This window comes from Xiphophorus hellerii, chromosome 18, assembly GCF_003331165.1.
Source record: "Xiphophorus hellerii strain 12219 chromosome 18, Xiphophorus_hellerii-4.1, whole genome shotgun sequence".
Classification (NCBI taxonomy): domain Eukaryota; kingdom Metazoa; phylum Chordata; class Actinopteri; order Cyprinodontiformes; family Poeciliidae; genus Xiphophorus; species Xiphophorus hellerii.
In genome coordinates this window covers 7,962,845-7,979,197 of record NC_045689.1, presented here as the reverse complement: position 1 = coordinate 7,979,197, position 16,353 = coordinate 7,962,845, and the positions used below count along the sequence as shown (strand labels likewise).

Here is a 16,353-nt window from a genome sequence, read left to right as displayed (position 1 = left end):
TTGAACTAAAAGTTGCCCCTCACAAGATGGTTGCAAACTTGACGTACGTCGCTGACGCTCATGCGGCGTGCGCTCATTTTTGTCTATTTATGATAGGAGCCATCTGCTGTGTGTTTACATCCCCGGTAGCTTACATAGCGGTGTTAGTTTTAAATACTTCCGGAGACTCTGGCACCTGGTGTCCGCTCTTCAGAAGGCGGACTTCAGCCGCTGCTCTCAGTTCTAAGTTGACACTGGTTTGAATGGCAACACCTCTCCGGACCTGCTGACAGGGAGAATCTCACTTCCTGCCTTCTACGGGAGAAGTACAGTATACTTATTGCAATCGCTGCACAGATCATGCGGCAGTGTTGACCACGTAGAAGATCAGCACACAGAGGGCTGTGATTTACACATGAGCAGAATGATGGCCGGAGGCAGGAATTTGGACACAATTGCAGCTACCGGCATCATAACGTTGTGTTTGGCATGCTTGCACGTGACCTCTCTAAAGTCACAACTTTTCACCAGACTTGGAGGGTTACGTTACACCACGGAGCCCCCCATCAGCTATAAAACATTGTACTTCGATCAAAAGGTGAGTGTTGTTTTTTTTTTTGTTTGTTTAAAATATTTATTTTCTTATTTATTCTTGCTGGACTTGACCTTTAAAATAATAGACCACTGAAGTTTATTCTTTTGCTCCTGTCTTCCGCTTTTAATTCTTTCTCTTTCACTTCTCCTTTAGTTTTTTTTTATTAGTTTCAGTAGGGAGATACAATGATGCCTATATGTAGGAAACTTACATATAGTGCTCTTTCATAAGCATATCTGGTAATAACCCCACATTATTACCCCAGATTAGAATATTCCCAGTATAACAAAAAGAAAAAAGATATGACCCAATCTTGCAAAAATAAAACAGTGGATTTCTTTGTTTACACTATAATGTTCAAGGCTTCTATATCTACAAAGGTCAAGGGAAACGCATAACTACATTTTTTTGTTAATCAAATACAGAAAAAGTTTGCAGTTCAATCACAAACATAGAAAACATACATTTGTATATATCACTTTTTGTATTGACTTTTATTCAGCTGACAAAATTAATTTCATATTTGCCCACATAAAGAAAACTGTTTTTGTTCATATTTATTTGTCAATTAGATATTTAAAAACATATATGCATACTCACATCTTAATAAAAAGGGATCATTTCAGAGCTTTATGGCTAAACCATCTTAGATCAGGTTTTTAACTTGGACTTATTCTTAAACTGGATCCAGTTTAGGAGCAAAAAAGCATAGATATGATCATTCTTTATATTAGAAAACAATACAGGTATAACATACAGAATGTGTAGATTTCACAAGTTTAAGGAATAGTTTGTCCTGAAATCACCCCAGCTATCAAATTGAAAGTCAACTTCAGGTTGTTTTGTTTTTTTCAGAATTTCTGAAACACACAGAAGATAAAATCCAGTTTGTCAAATTTTTTTCATGCGCTTAAATATCCTCAGGCTATAATGAATCCCATCAAAGTCTGAAAATTTAGGTCAAAGGAGTATGTAACTAAATGGACATCGGTTAAGAGCTCTGATTTTTAGATAATCAAATTCATCCTATTTTCTACTGCACTTCTTGGTTTCATTGTTTACTGTTTACAAAAAAAAGAAAAAGTACAGAGCTTGCTCTTTCTAAAGTTCCCACTTCACTCTGACATATAGGAGTGCATGTGTTGTGACTGAAGACAATAGGTGTTTCCATCTGGCTTCCTGTAGTGAAGGGAAAGCCATCACAACTGGCTCTGTTCCTGCCAGCAGCACCGGAACCCTCCTACCTGGCTGTCTGCCTAAAGAGGTCTCCGGGGCCCAGTGAATATGAAACGATTTACTTCTCAGGGGGGTTTGAAAGATCTTCATTCAGCCTGCACATTTTCTATTTATCGTTACTTCACTGAGATTCAGATTGCATGTCGTACGGTGTGCGGTGGTACGTGGCACATCTGCTCTTAGTCAAAAAAAGAAACATCTGGGTGCAGTCCAAATATAAAAGTACAAAACGCCCATTCTTTTACATAAAAAACCTATAGCTGAAAAGATTTAAAACGTCAACAATGCATATTTTCTTATTCTGTTTTTAATTTGTTTTTGTTTTTTATCTGTATCTTTCATTGTTTTTGTCTGTTGTCTGAAGGGTTTGTATAAGACAGGGGTGTCAAACTCCAGTCCTCGAGGGCCGCTGTCCTGCAACTTTTAGATTTGCCTCTATTGATCACTTTGAGATTTCCAAGGTCTGATACCGTTTAGTAAGAATATCATAGTTTTGTGGTTTTATGTGATTTTACAGTCATACACGTCACATCTCTGTTAGGATTAATTGGAAAATCCCTAATTTAGCTATGAGATTTCAAAAAGATTGCCAATAGCTGCTAATGCAGCATAAGATACAGAATTGGAATATTCCAAAAGCAAAACAAAAAACAGAGCAATGTCCTGTTTTTGCCACCTTGTCACTCCACATTTAGACGTAGCAACATAAATAAGCAGCCAATATGAGTCTGATATTAAATACAGCATGGTCCCCAAGTATCGTCCTTCACCTTAACATCTCATAGAAACCCATTTTATTGGTCTTCTCTCAGTAACAACTTCCACTCCTAAGAACTGTGTTGTCACTGTGTCCTATTAGCTCTAATAGTGCATTCACTGATTGGCAGAAAATTTGAATGTTTAGTTTCTGGTCAGATGATTACAACCAGCTCAATTTATGTCATGAGCCAATTTCTTGATGCAGCTGTAGATTATTTATATGTGCAAAACACAGTGATGCATTCCAGCCCTGATTAGTCTGGCTTTAACCGAACTCTAGTTTGTCTGATTAGAAAGTCAGGTTCAATTGGGGAGGTGTGAATGTGCAATCGAACTCTGATATGGACCAAAAAGCGAACTCTGGACTGCCTAGAAACGTAGGTCGTGTTTTAGGTTGAAGTGAATTCTGGAGCGATCCAAATACATCTGTGAAGGCCAATCGGACTGGAGACCTCTACAAAAGCTGGAAACGTACTGTAGCGTATCGGATTCAACGTAAATACAACCAAAAACAAATGTGCATGTCTAGCACTAGCAGGCAAAATTACTCATGGTCTTTTACCAAAGACAACAAAGAAAACCTACAACTGCTAAAATTTGACGTTACTCCAGGGGTTTTTTTTGTTGTTTTTTTTTTACATTTCGTGAAGATGGAGGTTGCACATGGTGTCTTTTTCTGAGATTTTTGTGTTGTTTCCTTCAGATGTTCTTGGTGAAAAACAGTAGACAAGTTTTTCAAAAGGTTTGAATAACACAATGCAGTGTGGTCTCCAATCAAATCGAGTCTACTGCACCATCAGGTGTGAAAACACAAGTCTCATACAAGTTGGTTAGGTTCTGAAACATTGTTTTAAGCAACTAAAACAGTTATGCAAAAATATCAGGTTTATGTTTTTATAGAAGACTCTTTTTTTGTGTGTTTTTTTAGAAATGTAGAAACTGCAACTTTTGTTTTATTAAGCAAAATCATGAAAATAATGGACACAGTGGCTGATACTACATAGTAAGTCACAGTCATAATAAGTCTCCGCTCTCAACAATGTTTGCATGTGTGGACAATGCTCCACACCTGTTCCTGCCCACAGCATCCTGTCTAATCAACCGAGCTGACAAGAAGATAAAGACCATTTCCTCACTCCTAACACCCCCATCCCCCTATTGTCTCGTCTCATGTGAACTCCTGTTCACCAATCAGTGAGAAATTATATGCTTCTTTGTCAAATGTATAACAAATAAACCCCCTTTTCAGTACCTGTCAGGTCTTCTGTTATCTGGAAGTGAAGATATAGCGTTTTTTTCCGCACGTGGTAGTCCCGAGTGATATGAACGTAGCGCCAGCAATTGTCATCAGGAAATCCTTTTGGCTGCAGTCTGCCATCAGACAATGAATGGAGGTGTCCTTTAGCAACCTTAAAATTAACTGCTAGAGTTAGCTGCAACTTGTGGTCTGTCTGTTCACTTTGCGACTCCGTAGGGTAGAAAACAAAATTAGCATCTTTTGCCGTAGTAAATATTCAAACTCATAGTACCTCGCAATAGAATTCGTTTTAATACATACAGTACAGACCAAAAGTTGCAGACAGAAAGGTTTCTTTCAATGAGAAAGTGTGTCCGAAACTTTTGGTCTGTACTGTACATTTGTCCATATTTGCTCACATCAGTATATTTTGTTTGGATTTTAGAATAACTCAAATAGTATAACGATAAAGCGTAAATACAGCCAGAATTAGCGTGCAATGGTTTAGATTGAGTTTCGCAGCCTTTACCATTAAAAGAGTAATTTTTTCCTCCTGTCCAGCTAAATAAAACTTGTTTAGAGCCAGAAGTCTTACATGACCTTTTAGATAAGATATATTACGTAAGGTTGTTGTTATTTCCTATGAACCACCATCTTATTTTTATTTTTAGGTTTTACAATAAAGAAAAACTTAAAACCTTTGCAAAAAGAGGATGAATATATTTTCTTCCACAAGATGTTATTTGTTAAAAACATTTTCCACCTAATGACGAAAATTAGAACAACATATTTGTACTTTTAATGTCATTCTGTTGTGAAATTTCAATACAATTATTCAAACAAAAAAAGGTGTTAAGTCACGTTTGTTGTATATCTATATTTATAAGCTGGAGTTTGTTTTTGTCGTTTTTAGTCAAACCTAAGAGCTATTGTGAGATGTCCAAATGAGTCACTCTGGAACCACAGATAGCAGTACCCTGGTTTAAATCAAAACCGGTTTGTGTTTGAATGGCCCAGTCAAAGTCCAGACCTAAATCAAACTGAAAAAGTGAAAGTCTTAAACATTGTTATCCCTTAATATTCTCCATTCAGGACTGAGATTTAGCTCTTTAAAAATGAATTATTTTGGTCTCTAGATGTGCAAACCTGGCAGATGCGTACAGCAAAATTTTTGCAGATTGTTAGTCAGCTTATTAAAAATGTAAAATCTCCATTTTACAATTATACACTAAATTCTTTTGTTCTGTCACATAAGAAAACCAATGTGATTCAAAAACAAAAAAATTACTAGATATTAATACTTGAGGCTCCGCATTCCTGCTGAATATTTATTGAATTCAACTGAAATGGGAGTTACTTGCTTTGGCCACAAGGTGGCAGTAGTTATTAAGTTCTGGGTGGGTTATGAAACCAGATTTACAGGTAGTGTGCTGTGCATACAGAGTATGGGGGTACATTTTTGCTGAAGCACTGAACTCCAAAAAGAAAGGTTTTGTTTTTTTTTCTTTGTTAGTTTTTTGTTTTGTTTTTATTTTCTTATCTCGATCCACGTTTTACTAAAAAGAAATTTTGTTTCACAGTACTGTATTTTCACCTTTCGATTCCTGAAGCTGGACAGCAACTCTTTAAAATCCTTCTAATACAGTTATAAATAATTAAGAATGTGAAATGTAAGAAATTCTTGATAAAATAAGTAACTGAAGTTCTTTGTCCACATGTTACAGCATGTTGGGCCAGTAGCAGTTGGCTCTGTAGCCAAACTGCAGAACATTTCCTTTAAACCGTCTCATGGTCCCCTCCCACCATCGAAACCACTGCCAAGTGAAGGAATTGAGGCTTGAATGAGCACACTGAGGCCCCCAGAATCTTTTTGCTGTCACTGGCTCATAAAAACCCTGCCTCCTTTGTTTCTACCAAGGAGTGTACTGAGCGACGAAAGAAGGGGGTATAAACAAAACAGAAACATTTGTATGAAGTGCTGGAAGCTGTTTCAGGGACCAAACCGCAGAGAAACCTCATGGGGTCGTCTTCACCATGAAGCTAAGCCTTTGTTCAGGAAAAAAAACTTGGGAAAATATGGTTGAAAGGAGAAGATGGCCGAGAATCCCTGAGGTTTCGTCAAAGGATATTTCAGAGCTCAACGAAAGTGGAACTAATGTGGCATTTTTTAAAAATGGTTCCAGCATTTCTCTTTACAAATTGGTGCTAATTACCCTAAAGTCCAAAATCGGGGCTGTGACCTAAGAGCAGCTTACATTTGAGAAGTGTGGCCAGAAGATTCTCCTTATCTGATCTTAAAGTTATACATAACATTTACTGTATGTCATGGCTCTGTCAAAGAAGGAAAAAAGGAGCTGAACTTGAACATGAGCCTAGCTGCTGAGTCAAGAAAGCTCAAATTTCTTCTGAATAATAATATATAAATAAGATGACATGTAAAAGTATGTGTACCCCTTAAACTTATTTTATATATTTCCCCAATATTCCCCATCCTATGCATGAAGCTGTTGCTGAGCTCTGGAGTTCCTTCAGTGACAGACTGCTGCATCCTAAGTGCACAAAGGAGCGTTATCATAGATCCTTCCTAACAGAATCTGTTACACTGTTTTAAAAAATATTACATAGTTTACAGTAAAATACCAGCATCTGTAGTTGCAAGAATTTTACCATAGTAAATATGGCTATAGTGTACAAGACATGGTATGTAATATTTTGGCAAGTGAGGATTGGAACTAGAGTTGGAATTTGGTTTGGTAGACAGAAGACTGACCTTAATGTGAGCAAAAACTTGAAGACGGATTTTATGAAATCTGTAAGAGATACGAAAAATACCGAAACAAACAGGAGTAGTTGAATGATATGACTACATTTTAATTAATTTGAATGGCATTTTTTGCTGAAAGCACTGTGTAAGTATTTAACCATGAAATAACGCAACGTTGTTAGTAGAATCTTTCACAAATTATGAGCTTAGTAGTTCCATTCATTCATTTCAGTGGGACCCAAGATGATCACAAAAAGCTGAATATTTCTTTAACCGTTGCAGATGTCAATACCAAAAGACATAACCGTAATGTCCTGAATGAGCAGAATATGGTAAACGTTGAAAGGTTTAAATAGCACAAAGTATTTGAAATACTGCTGTAGTTATGCCTACAGCATTCATACTAATAAATACCGTACTTTAGCAATGTACTGCAGACTATTAAAAGGCTCAATAACTGTTATCAAAATCTACTCATATAGCACAAATACTAATAAATTACGTTGAGTGTGTCTGTTTCCTCGCCATCCTTTGTAGTAGTCTTGTCCACCAGGACTCTAGTGACGGGAGCTGTACAGATAATTGGAGTATCCAGGTTGTGTTTCAAACATTCCTCTAAGCAGTGCACAGATGATCAAAATGAGACAGAGGCTCAGTGTAAACATGAGCCTGGTCCTTTAGTCGCATTTAAATTGGATGTTAAATTGCCCTCCATGATGCCGTCTAAATCCTCAGCCCATTTGCAGAGTTAAGATTCACAATTTGTAATCAGTTCATGCTTCTGAATACAGACTACCCTTTTTCTGCTAGAAAACAAAATTATAATGATGATCTGACTCACTTGTCCTCTTATTATCATCCACCCTGCTCGAAAAAAGCAGGGTGCAAGAAAACTGCAAAAAAAGAAAAAAATATATATTTTTTCTCTTTTCCAAGGCAAATTCCTTTCTCTCATTTTTTTTGAAAGATAGAGTAAATTTGTAATAACAATGTGCAAAAATATGTAGCAGGTTTAGGCACAAAACTGACATTTATTGTAAATATATTTTGTTCTTTGGCAGGTAAAAGATTCCATATATGTTTGGAGGGGGGAAATCAATGACGAGTTCATGTAATGACTTTGGCCTTGAACCAGAAGGCAAAATATTTATTAGATGGTATTCTGTTATCACCTCTGGAGCGGGGGAATAGAAACATTTTGTTACATCAGGAGCACTGATATAGAGCAGGATATTTTGGGGTTATTACAGGACCATGATACATTGAGGTTGCATTAAGGACTGAGACAAAAATTTGCATTTAAGACCTTGAAAGTTCTCAATTATTCAGGACATTTTAGGGATGTAAATTCAACTCTTAGCCTTGGTAAATCTCAGTTAAACTCAAGGAAATACAGGCATGTGTAAATGTGGACACCCTGTTAAATCTTCAGTTTTTTATTAAAGCAGCAGTATTGTGTATTTTCCAGCCACACAGTGCCATTTTGTAGCACAGCGAAATAACTATTATTCCTAGAATACTATGTGGCTATTTTCTTTCTGAGGATATTCCATTTTGAAAAGCAAAAATTCTTTGTTTTATCATAAGATTTTGCAAAAACTTTTAAAATACCTTTCCTATATTTTTTTTTGTGGAAACACGGGGTAAAGAAAATTATGTGTATTGCTTTCAGTCAACATGTTACTGACCTGTTATTCTCTTTCACAGATTGATCACTTTGGATTCCTCCAAGACGGCACTTTTAAGCAGAGATACCTTGTGGCTGACAACCACTGGCAGCAGCCAAATGGACCTATTTTGTTCTACACTGGAAATGAAGGAGACATCACCTGGTTCTGCAACAACACTGTAAATATAAAGATGTTCCACTACATACTTATATTGTTTAGCCTTACAACAGGGGTGTCCAAAGTGTGGCCTGGGGGCTATTTGTGGCCCTTGAAATTATTTGTTCAGCCCCTGACCACAAGTCAAGAATGATTAAAAAAATTGCTCAACAAAACAGAAAACAATTGATGACCCCCTAAAAATTGGAAATTGCCTTATTTCTTTTAATAAGGCAACAGCCTGAAATCCTTTATATATGTGGGATCTTTAATGATGTACAGTTTTCATAAAAAGTGTTTATTATTAAGCAGGTAAAACTCTAAAGGAAAAAAAGCTCACAGTAAATGAATTTTTGCATTCTTAATTTAATGAATTTTGTGGCCTCCCAGCAGTTTGCCACCAGGGCAAAAAGTTTGGACCACAGCCTCATGTAAAACCTTTAACTGTTTTTCAGGGCTTCATGTGGGAAGTTGCAGAACAGCTGGGCGCCATGCTGGTTTTCGCAGAACATCGTTACTATGGAGAGTCTTTGCCATTTGGTCAAGACTCGTACAGTGTGAGTTAAGATCCAAGTCACCAGATTTATAGATAAAAACAGATCTATAAAGTTAATGTAAATAACCAGCGCATGATTCTTAATTTAAAAGCATTTCACTCTGAATGCAGGACGTCAAACACCTGAATTACCTGACATCAGAGCAGGCCCTTGCAGATTTTGCTGTGCTGATTCAAAACATCAAGACTATTGTACCGGGTGCTCAGAACAGCCCTGTCATTGCCATCGGAGGCTCCTATGGAGGCATGCTCTCCGCCTGGTTCAGGATGAAATATCCAAATATTGTTGTTGGGTAAGGTTGTCATGCACAAATTGCCTCATATGTTTTAATATTTAAACATCTGAGAAAAATGTTTGAAGTCCACCTTTACGACTTGTCTTGTCCGCAGATGCCGGAGGGAAATGGATGTGAAGTTTTTGAGCAAGAAATAGATTCAGTTCTGTTTGTTCTTGGCTTTCAGGGCTTTGGCAGCATCTGCACCAATATGGCAGTTCCCTGACATGGTGCCATGTGGAGACTTTTATAAAATAGTAACGCAGGACTTTGCCAAAAGTGGCAAAAACTGTGACGCAAACATCAGGAGATCTTGGAAGGCCATAAATAATGTCTCCTCCTCTGGTGAGTTACAAGAGCTGGATTATCTGTAGGAAATAAATCACATCATGTCAGATTGTTTTGTATTACACTAAAGGAATTGGAGTGCCTTTTTATTTTATCCCACAGCATCTTTCTATAAAAGGATGTAACTTTTTAAAGTGTATTTTGAATATTTACAGAAGCTGTAAATGACATGAATTTATAAAAGGACAAAATAAAAAGGATTTCAGAAAAGTATAATAAAAAATAATTTTTAAAAGAAAAAAATCATTCAGAGACTTGGGAAAAATGGTGAATAACTAAAAGGGATCCTTGCACAGAAAGGATTTTTGTATTTCATAAGAGTCTTTGTTGCGTCAAACTCACAAATATGTGCCTCAGCTTTTCTGTGAATATTTTAAAGTAAATGAGTATTTACTTTTCTCCTGAACAGCCTAATTTGACAAGATAATGGATGTTTCATTTACATTTAGAGTAGCGGCACATTTCTGACATTCAAACTGTGATAGCTAATGGAAGCTATGTTAGTTTTTTTTTCCCTTTTGTACCACAGAAAAAAAAAATCATACAATGAATAACATTAAAAATCTTGCTTCACATTGTTGGGAAATTTTTTAACTGAATTACTATTTTTTTCTTTCATCAAGCATCTGGTCTTCAGTGGCTGTCAGAGGAGTTCAGTTTATGCACCCCTCTGAAAAACAAGAATGATGCTGTGAGCTTTAAAAGCTGGCTTCAAGAGACCTGGGTGAATCTGGCCATGGTGGACTATCCTTATGAAGCCAATTTCCTCCAGCCGCTGCCTCGCTGGCCAATCCAGGTACAGACAGGACTCCAGTAAACATAGTGGGAAATATGTAGTTCTCCCGCCTGGCTCGGCTGAATATTATGTTTAATTTCTTTTCTGTCTTTTTGCACCTTGACTTTAGTTCTCTTACTTGTTAAGTGCTCTGGATTTCATAATGTGCTGTACAAGTACAAGACTTTTACCATTTTAAATGCAGGCCACACTTTTCGATTTTTATTTTTTCTCTACTTTGTACCGGTCTATCACATAAAATCCTAATAAATGTCTGGATGTAATGTTAAAAAAAAAAAAAGAAGAAGAAGTAACAAATATTTTTGCATCATTGTTTGGGTGCAGTCTATTTCAATACTTTTTGGCATTTCACATTCTTATACTAAGTTCTCTCCCCTCCTCTCTGGGCTGCCCACAGGAACCTCATTTTTCCACCAGTCTGATACATTTCTGTTATTTATTATTGAGCCATTGAATGGATCCGCAAGCATCATGTTTCATCATGTGAAATGAGCACTAAATGGTCACTTTGAGGTTTTTCTGGCTCCTTTCTCTTAATGTATGCAACCCCTATGGGTGGTTTAAGCGGTTTAGGCAGCGGGTGCAAAGAGGAGCTTTTTTAATGACAAAGCTAATGTGATTATCTGAGTGAGTGTGAGAACGGGGTATTGAAGGCTTAGAGAAGGGAAATCTGTTGGCAGAGATGAATGTATAAAACTAATCCTATCTGAAAAGTAAGGAGAAGATGCTTTGGGGCTATTGCAGTGTTTTTTTTCCCCTCTCTCCACAGTATAAATCTTTAGTTGGACATGTCTGTGGCCCTCCTCAGCCATCGACCACTAACTCCTCCCCTCCTCCCCTGCCCATAAACAAAAGCCTTGGTAACAAACTCCACTCTGATGCCGATCCCCTCCAACCTCTAAAAATAAAGAGAGCCCAGTTTTTCTGCCTCACAAAAGGTGCGGAACAACAGCGCCGGCCAATTCTGCCGCTGCAACCATAACAACACGCAGTGAAATCAAACAGGAGCTGAAACGCAAATATTTATCATTCACGCTAATAATGCAGAGAAATCAGCGAGTCAAACAAAACAGCGGGAACGAGATTTAAGCCTTTACGTTTTTGAATTATTTAACTTGTTCTGTCTGAATACATGGAGAGTTTTTTTTTTTTTTTCCTCTCACGCCAAGGTTAGAGTAATAAATTCAAGTTCATTCCAGGGAGTTTCATATGCAAATCAGGCGCCACCTTTATGCGTGGAAAAACACTTAATGGCCCACAAGAAAGCATTCTTTAGTCTTGTAAAGAACTTAAATTTAAGAGAGTTGGATGCCTGAATTTTTTCACTCGCACAGAACTTTTAAAAGGTGACAAAACTTTGTTGTGAACAAACCTCAGTTGTTTTGGTTTCATTTCACTCCTTCGCTGTTTTGTACCTTTTATAGTCTTAGTTGTTTCACACCTGACTATTTTGGGTAGGAAATGGGGCTCTTTGGTACAGTTTTTAGCCTCTGTAGGCATAAAGAACAGAACTCATTACGTTGGTTTCATTGTCCCGTAAAAACAGAACACTGTTCCACATCTTGTCAGTGGTATGTTCTGTTAGGGAACCAATACAGCTTTGCATGGAAACAGGTTTTGTCTGATTAAAAGAAGCAAGCAAAATATGCTCAACTAATTTTTGACTATGTTTTCTTTCACAATAATATCTGTTCACTTGATTACAAACATTGGTAATACATGGAAATAGTATTTTGCACCTTTGTTGAGTTATGAAGAAACTATGATTGCCTCAAAGATCTGGTTTGAAACAAATTGATGGCATCTATCAGTCCAGAAAGGGTTAAAAGGCTATTTTTAAGGCTTTAGGATCAAAATCTACAAATTAATGACACATGAAACAGTGGAGAATTTCCTAGTGAATGGACAGACTTACAAAATTACACCAAGAGTGGATGAAGGACTCCTCCAGACAGTTAGAATAGAACCCTAAAGAATATCTAAAGTAAGAAAGCCCCCATTTATGTTAGCTCTTATTGTCATTCAATAATAAGAAACAGAAGTGTGGCCCTCAATAGAAACAGGGTCAGGACAAAATTAAACTCAAATGAAGAGTTTTCATAAAATGACATACTGGTATGTAACATTTAAACATTTTTTATGACCATTTATCTCCATTTTTAATGAAAATACTAGAGACATGACCTGGATTATTTACTGTTATGGAATAGAACTAGATCAACTTATAACATGTAACATTTATAAATATAACATATAATTTAAATCAGGGTAAAACATGACAAGGTGAGGAAGTTACCTATTTAAATATGCTGATTTTTGAAGGTGGTGTGCAAGTATCTTGGTTTCGACTCCACCGTATCTGACGAGCAGCTGCTGCACGGTGTCGCCCAAGCAGCGAAGGTCTACTACAACTACACAGGAAACGCTCCTTGCCTCAACACTTCTCAGACAGCAACCAGCAGCCTTGGTGCCCTCGGCTGGTTTTTCCAGGTATGTAAAACAGCTTAGGGATTTTCCGGGGTGTCAGTGGGTGAGTTTGCCTCTCAGAGTGAACATATGTTTCATCCATCCACCCCAGGCCTGCACAGAGATGGTGATGCCCATGTGCACAGATGGAGTCCAGGACATGTTTGAACCAGAGGAGTGGAGCTTCCAGGCCTTCTCCGATGAGTGCAACTCCTTCCTTGGCGTCAGGCCTCGAGCTGATTGGGCTGGGACGGTCTACGGAGGAAAGAAGATTGGTTCCCATAGCAACATTATCTTCAGGTATGAGACCATAAGTAAATATTGCTCAGTGTGATTGGGTTTATTAGATGAGGAAACAACTTTTACCACAGGTACATTGAAACTAATCAGATTGTTCCATCCATACATTGCACAACCCTTCACACCTCTAGGAAACAACTTAGCAGTGGTAGGCACACTTCTGCTAATGCGCTAACACAAGAGCTAATTCTTTGTTCAATGCTTTTGATAACTTTGACAATGTTTAGTGCACTTAGCTTCCCCTAAGTTTTTTTTCCAGATGAATTCTAATGCCCTAATCTAGTTGGCTGTTTTGTAAATTTTCAATTGAATAAAGTTTGACATGGGTGTTAATGTTTCCATTAACAACTGTTAAGAAATCTTCAAAAAGATGTTTATATCCATGCTCTTAATTTGAAGTGGGTGAAGACTGGTTACTCAGCAGTTCTGTTTCCTCTCCTCACAGTCTCTTTTTCCCCCCCAATAACTTTATTTAAAACATGCAAGAATAGAATGAAATAGACAGATAACAAGATATAAAAATAAATACAATATTAAAGGCATTATAAAAGATTTAAATTATAATGTCAAAATTCAGTTGGCGCTAAGGGTTGTAGTCTTTCAAGGGCAGATAATCTGAATTTAAGTTGGCTATTTAGCATTAGCTTTGCCTAATGGTGTTAGTGTGGTGCTTTCATTTTTGCCAAGCTACCAGCACTGACTTTTTGTCTTCTCCTGTAACTTTTTCCATACCTGGAGAAAACAGGGAGAGGGATCCTTGACTGTTCCTTGTTCCACAATTTATTAGACTGTCCAGTACCAATTTCTATAATATTTTTGAAAGACTGGTGACTTTTGTGTGAAATAAAACTATTTCTGTATTAATCTGTCCATATTTTATGAATCATTATCTTAATGAAAGACCCAAAAATGACTCATTTCACGGTTCCTTGTAGAGACTCTCAGATTTCTATTTAAAATATTTGTTAGATTCAGCTGTGTTGGAGAAGAAATTGCAAAATAGTAGCTACAAAGGACTGGAGTTTGGCAACCCTGGTTTACTATAAGGAACAGCAATACTTTAGTCACATCAAGTATTCCTTTTTGTTTCTTTATACCATCAATGTATAATGTACCAGTGGTAGAGCAACAGGCCCTCACCATGAGCCTGATTATAAGAAGATTATAGCAGATTATAACATCTGCTGGACAGATGTTATAATGCTCTTATATGGTTTTGTGCTTTGCAAGCAATTCTCAGTGTTTATGTGCATCTTATGTATTTTCTAGCAACGGCGGACTTGATCCATGGTCAGCTGGTGGAGTTACCTCCAACATAAGCCAGTCTCTCGTTTCCATTATGATTCCTGACGGGGCTCACCACTTGGACCTCCGCTACAGCAACAAGCTCGACCCACCCTCTGTCCGAGCTGCAAGGGCCTTAGAGTTGAAGTATTTTCAGAAGTGGATCAGGCAAGCTCAAAAGTCGACTGGAACTGGATTTACTATGTCCAAGGACAGGAAAAATTCAATAAAATGATTTTATTGATGCGCAAGATTCAGCTTTAACTTGCATGACATGGAGTTTCACATGGTGCTTTCTGATTGAACAATGCCAAAGTTTGTCCTTTTCTACGTATGTTTTTTGTTGTTTGAGCTTTTCTCATCTAGTTAGAAACACTCCATTTTTAATGCCATAATTTGTAAAAAAGTTTTGATACACATATTGGCTAAAAAAAAACTGCTGACAGAAATGCATTTTCTATCCAGCTATTCAAACTATCATCTTTGAAATTTTGATGTAAAAACCAGCACATTTTAAGTTTATTTATTTTCTTAAAGTAAAAGCAGATATGGCTCGTCTTCCCACATAATGATATTTGTCGTTCTTTTTCGGAAATCAGGGTTGTTTTTCATATTTTTGATTTTTAAATCAAATTTTTGATTAGAAAATGACAATTTATAATTTTATTATCATCATGGGTAATTCTGTAATCTGTTATTTCTAAGTGTACTTATGGGAGCCTCAAGAGAAAATTTTGGCACTAAATATGAATGAAATTGTTTGCATTGAAGTCTTTTGTTGCCCTAACAAGAACAATAAAGAAATTGTGCTGTTCAGAAAATAATTTATTCATCCTTTTTAGATTTGCATTGAATTTATGTCTTTGTACAAACTACAAATCAATAATTGTTTAAACCTCAAAATATTTTATTAAGAATTCACATGATAAACTGACACAAGGTGGAAGACAATTAGCTGAAAAATATATGCATATTCTTAGATATAAGTTTATCTTATCCATTTGTATTCACCTCACTCAAATCATTGTCCTTGCAACTACAAAGTCATTCAAGGCAGCTGTCTGATTTTTTTAATTTTTTTTAGGTTAACCTGTAAAGACACTAATGCAGTAATCAATTCAACTAAAGATAAACATGGATGACTTTCTCTAGATCTTACTGGGACATTAGTCCTTTAATCCTAGAAATGTTACTCAGATGATAAAAGCTGACTTTGTAATTGTCTTTATATGTCTCTGAAGGTTCAGGTCTGAGTTCATCACTACACCCAGATTTCGGGCCTGGTCACTAGTTTGTAGTTGTAATAATTATTATGCAAATAATGTATTTACATATCAAACACAGATGGACTCCTATTTACTAGATACATAACTTTTGAAGGCAGTTTGTTTAACTGGGTTCTACTTAGGGGTGACAGTGTAAAAGGGGGTGAAACCAAATGAAAGCCACACCACTCTAAAATTATTACTTTAGAATGTTAAAAACCACGTACCCTTTAAGTATAAATACTTTTGCAAGTTACTGTATCTCCTTTTAATTAGCCTTTGATAGAGATGTGACTTTATCCTTCTGAGGAGCCTCTTTTGTCATGTTTATGAAAAAGATGAGGCCATAAAGTTCAATTTCCACCAAGCGAGAACAAATGCACATCCTTGAGATTTAATAAAAACCCAATCGGAGGAGGCCAATAAAGCAAGTGGTGGGAGGTTATTGCGGTTATGGTTGCTGACCTTACCCCTGCGGACCGACCTGTGGGATTCCCCTTGGCACGCATTCATTCACCAGCTGCTATTAAAAGTCTAAATTGTGGGACCAGGACAGCCTGTAGACTCTAGTTGCCCCCCCTCCCCTCCTGCTAGTTATATTAATATGTTTCCAACAGTGCTGCGGAGACTGAGAGGGGTTGTTGGAAGGTTAAAAGTGATGCAGTGA

General features: G+C 37.0%; 1 protein-coding gene across 1 annotated transcript; it reads left to right on the top strand.

Annotated features, from left to right (window-relative positions):
- The first annotated feature begins 86 nt into the window (after positions 1–86).
- On the top strand, positions 87–15,245 carry prcp (prolylcarboxypeptidase (angiotensinase C)). The gene is made up of 9 exons (XM_032546071.1): positions 87–577; positions 8,278–8,418; positions 8,852–8,953; positions 9,064–9,245; positions 9,415–9,572; positions 10,199–10,371; positions 12,694–12,861; positions 12,950–13,137; positions 14,407–15,245. The coding sequence occupies exons 1-9, from the start codon at positions 395–397 to the stop codon at positions 14,654–14,656; spliced, it is 1,545 nt and encodes a 514-aa protein (XP_032401962.1). The 5' UTR covers positions 87–394; the 3' UTR covers positions 14,657–15,245.
- Positions 15,246–16,353: the final 1,108 nt, after the last annotated feature.

What these genes read in the sequence shown, in the direction of transcription:
- prcp (XM_032546071.1), top strand. Translation starts at nt 395, where the DNA reads ATGAGCAGAATGATGGCCGGAGGCAGGAATTTGGACACAATTGCAGCT. An exon ending in CCTGGTTCTGCAACAACACT is followed by an intron (nt 8,419 to 8,851) that starts GTAAATATAAAG and finishes ACTGTTTTTCAG; the next exon opens with GGCTTCATGTGGGAAGTTGC. An exon ending in TGCCTCGCTGGCCAATCCAG is followed by an intron (nt 10,372 to 12,693) that starts GTACAGACAGGA and finishes TGATTTTTGAAG; the next exon opens with GTGGTGTGCAAGTATCTTGG.